This window comes from Emiliania huxleyi, assembly GCF_000372725.1.
Source record: "Emiliania huxleyi CCMP1516 unplaced genomic scaffold EMIHUscaffold_6296, whole genome shotgun sequence".
Classification (NCBI taxonomy): Eukaryota; Haptophyta; order Isochrysidales; family Noelaerhabdaceae; genus Emiliania; species Emiliania huxleyi.
In genome coordinates, this window is record NW_005197277.1 from 1 (window position 1) to 1468 (window position 1468).

The following is a 1468-nucleotide window of genomic DNA, read 5'->3' on the forward strand; positions in this document are numbered from 1 at the left end:
AGTTGGATGGCAGTTGAGGATCCTTCCGTTTGTCGGTAAATTTTGGAGAAAGATGTCGTGTTGTACAAAGTGTCTGGTATTCATGCGCTTAGCCGTAAGAGTGGGGCCGTCGACGGTAGGTTCAGCGGCGAGGTGGCAGAGGGCGGTCGGGCCGACGGCGGCGGCGAGGGCGGTGGCGGCGAGGGCGGCGGCGACGGCGACGCGAGGGCGGCGGCGACGGCGACGCGAGCGCGGCGGCGGCGAGGGCGGCGGCGACGGCGACGCGAGGGCGGCGGCGGCGAGGGCGGCGGCGACGGCGACGCGAGGGCGGCGGCGGCGAGGGCGGCGGTGACGGCGGCGGCGGCTGGTAGAACTAGCTCTCGAACTCGTTGCTGAAGCCGCACGCACGGTACGAGGAGTGCAGGGTGGCGCCCACCACGTACGCGGCCGTGCTGTACTCGGTGTTGCACGCGGCCGGGTCGACGTAGCACCACTCGTGCTCGACCCGTGGAGGCCGTACGTGCCGGGGTACGCGAGGCTCACGCCGTCCGCCGTGACGACATGCACCTCGCCGCTCACGAGGCTGACGCCGGCCGGGTAGGCGGCGAGGCACGGGCAGCCGAGCGGCGGCGAGGGCGGCGGCGGCGAGGGCGGCGGCGACGGCGACGCGAGGGCGGCGGCGACGGCGACGCGAGCGCGGCGGCGGCGAGGGCGGCGGCGACGGCGACGCGAGGGCGGCGGCGGCGAGGGCGGCGGCGACGGCGACGCGAGGGCGGCGGCGGCGAGGGCGGCGGTGACGGCGGCGGCTGGCAGAACCAGCTCTCGAACTCGTTGCTGAAGCCGCACGCACGGTACGAGGAGTGCAGGGTGGCGCCCACCACGTACGCGGCCGTGCTGTACTCGGTGTTGCACGCGGCCGGGTCGACATAGCACCGCTCGTGCTCGACCCGTGGAGGCCGTACGTGCCGGGGTACACGAGGGTGGCTCACGCCGTCCGCCGTGACGACCTGCACCTCGCCGCTCACGAGGCTGACGCCGGCCGGGTAGGCGGCGAGGCACGGGCAGTCGAGCGGCGGCGAGGGCGGGCGGCGGCGAGGGCGGCGGCGACGCGAGTCCGGCGGCGGCGAGGGCGGCGGCGGCATCGGCGGCTGGCAGAACCAGCTCTCGAACTCGTTGCTGAAGCCGCACGCACGGTACGAGGAGTGCGGGGTGGCGCCCACCACGTACGCGGCCGTGCTGTACTCGGCGTTGCACGCGGCCGGGTCGACGTAGCACCGCTCGTGCTCGACCCGTGGAGGCCGTACGTGCCGGGGTACACGAGGGTGGCTCACGCCGTCCGCCGCGACGACATGCACCTCGCCGCTCACGAGGCTGACGCCGGCCGGGTAGGCGGCGAGGCAAGGGCAGACGAGCGGCGGCGAGGGCGGCGACGCGAGGGCGGCGGCGGCGAGGGTGGACTGCTGCGGCATGCCGAAGATGGCGACGCGGG

General features: G+C 75.2%; 1 protein-coding gene across 1 annotated transcript; it reads right to left on the reverse strand.

The window, feature by feature from the left end:
* Nucleotides 1-795: 795 nt before the first annotated feature.
* Nucleotides 796-1448, reverse strand: EMIHUDRAFT_124703 (hypothetical protein; the record flags this gene model as incomplete). Its single annotated transcript, XM_005763567.1, has 1 exon — nucleotides 796-1448. A coding segment is annotated over one exon (653 nt), but the record flags the coding sequence as incomplete, so codon positions are not given.
* Nucleotides 1449-1468: the final 20 nt, after the last annotated feature.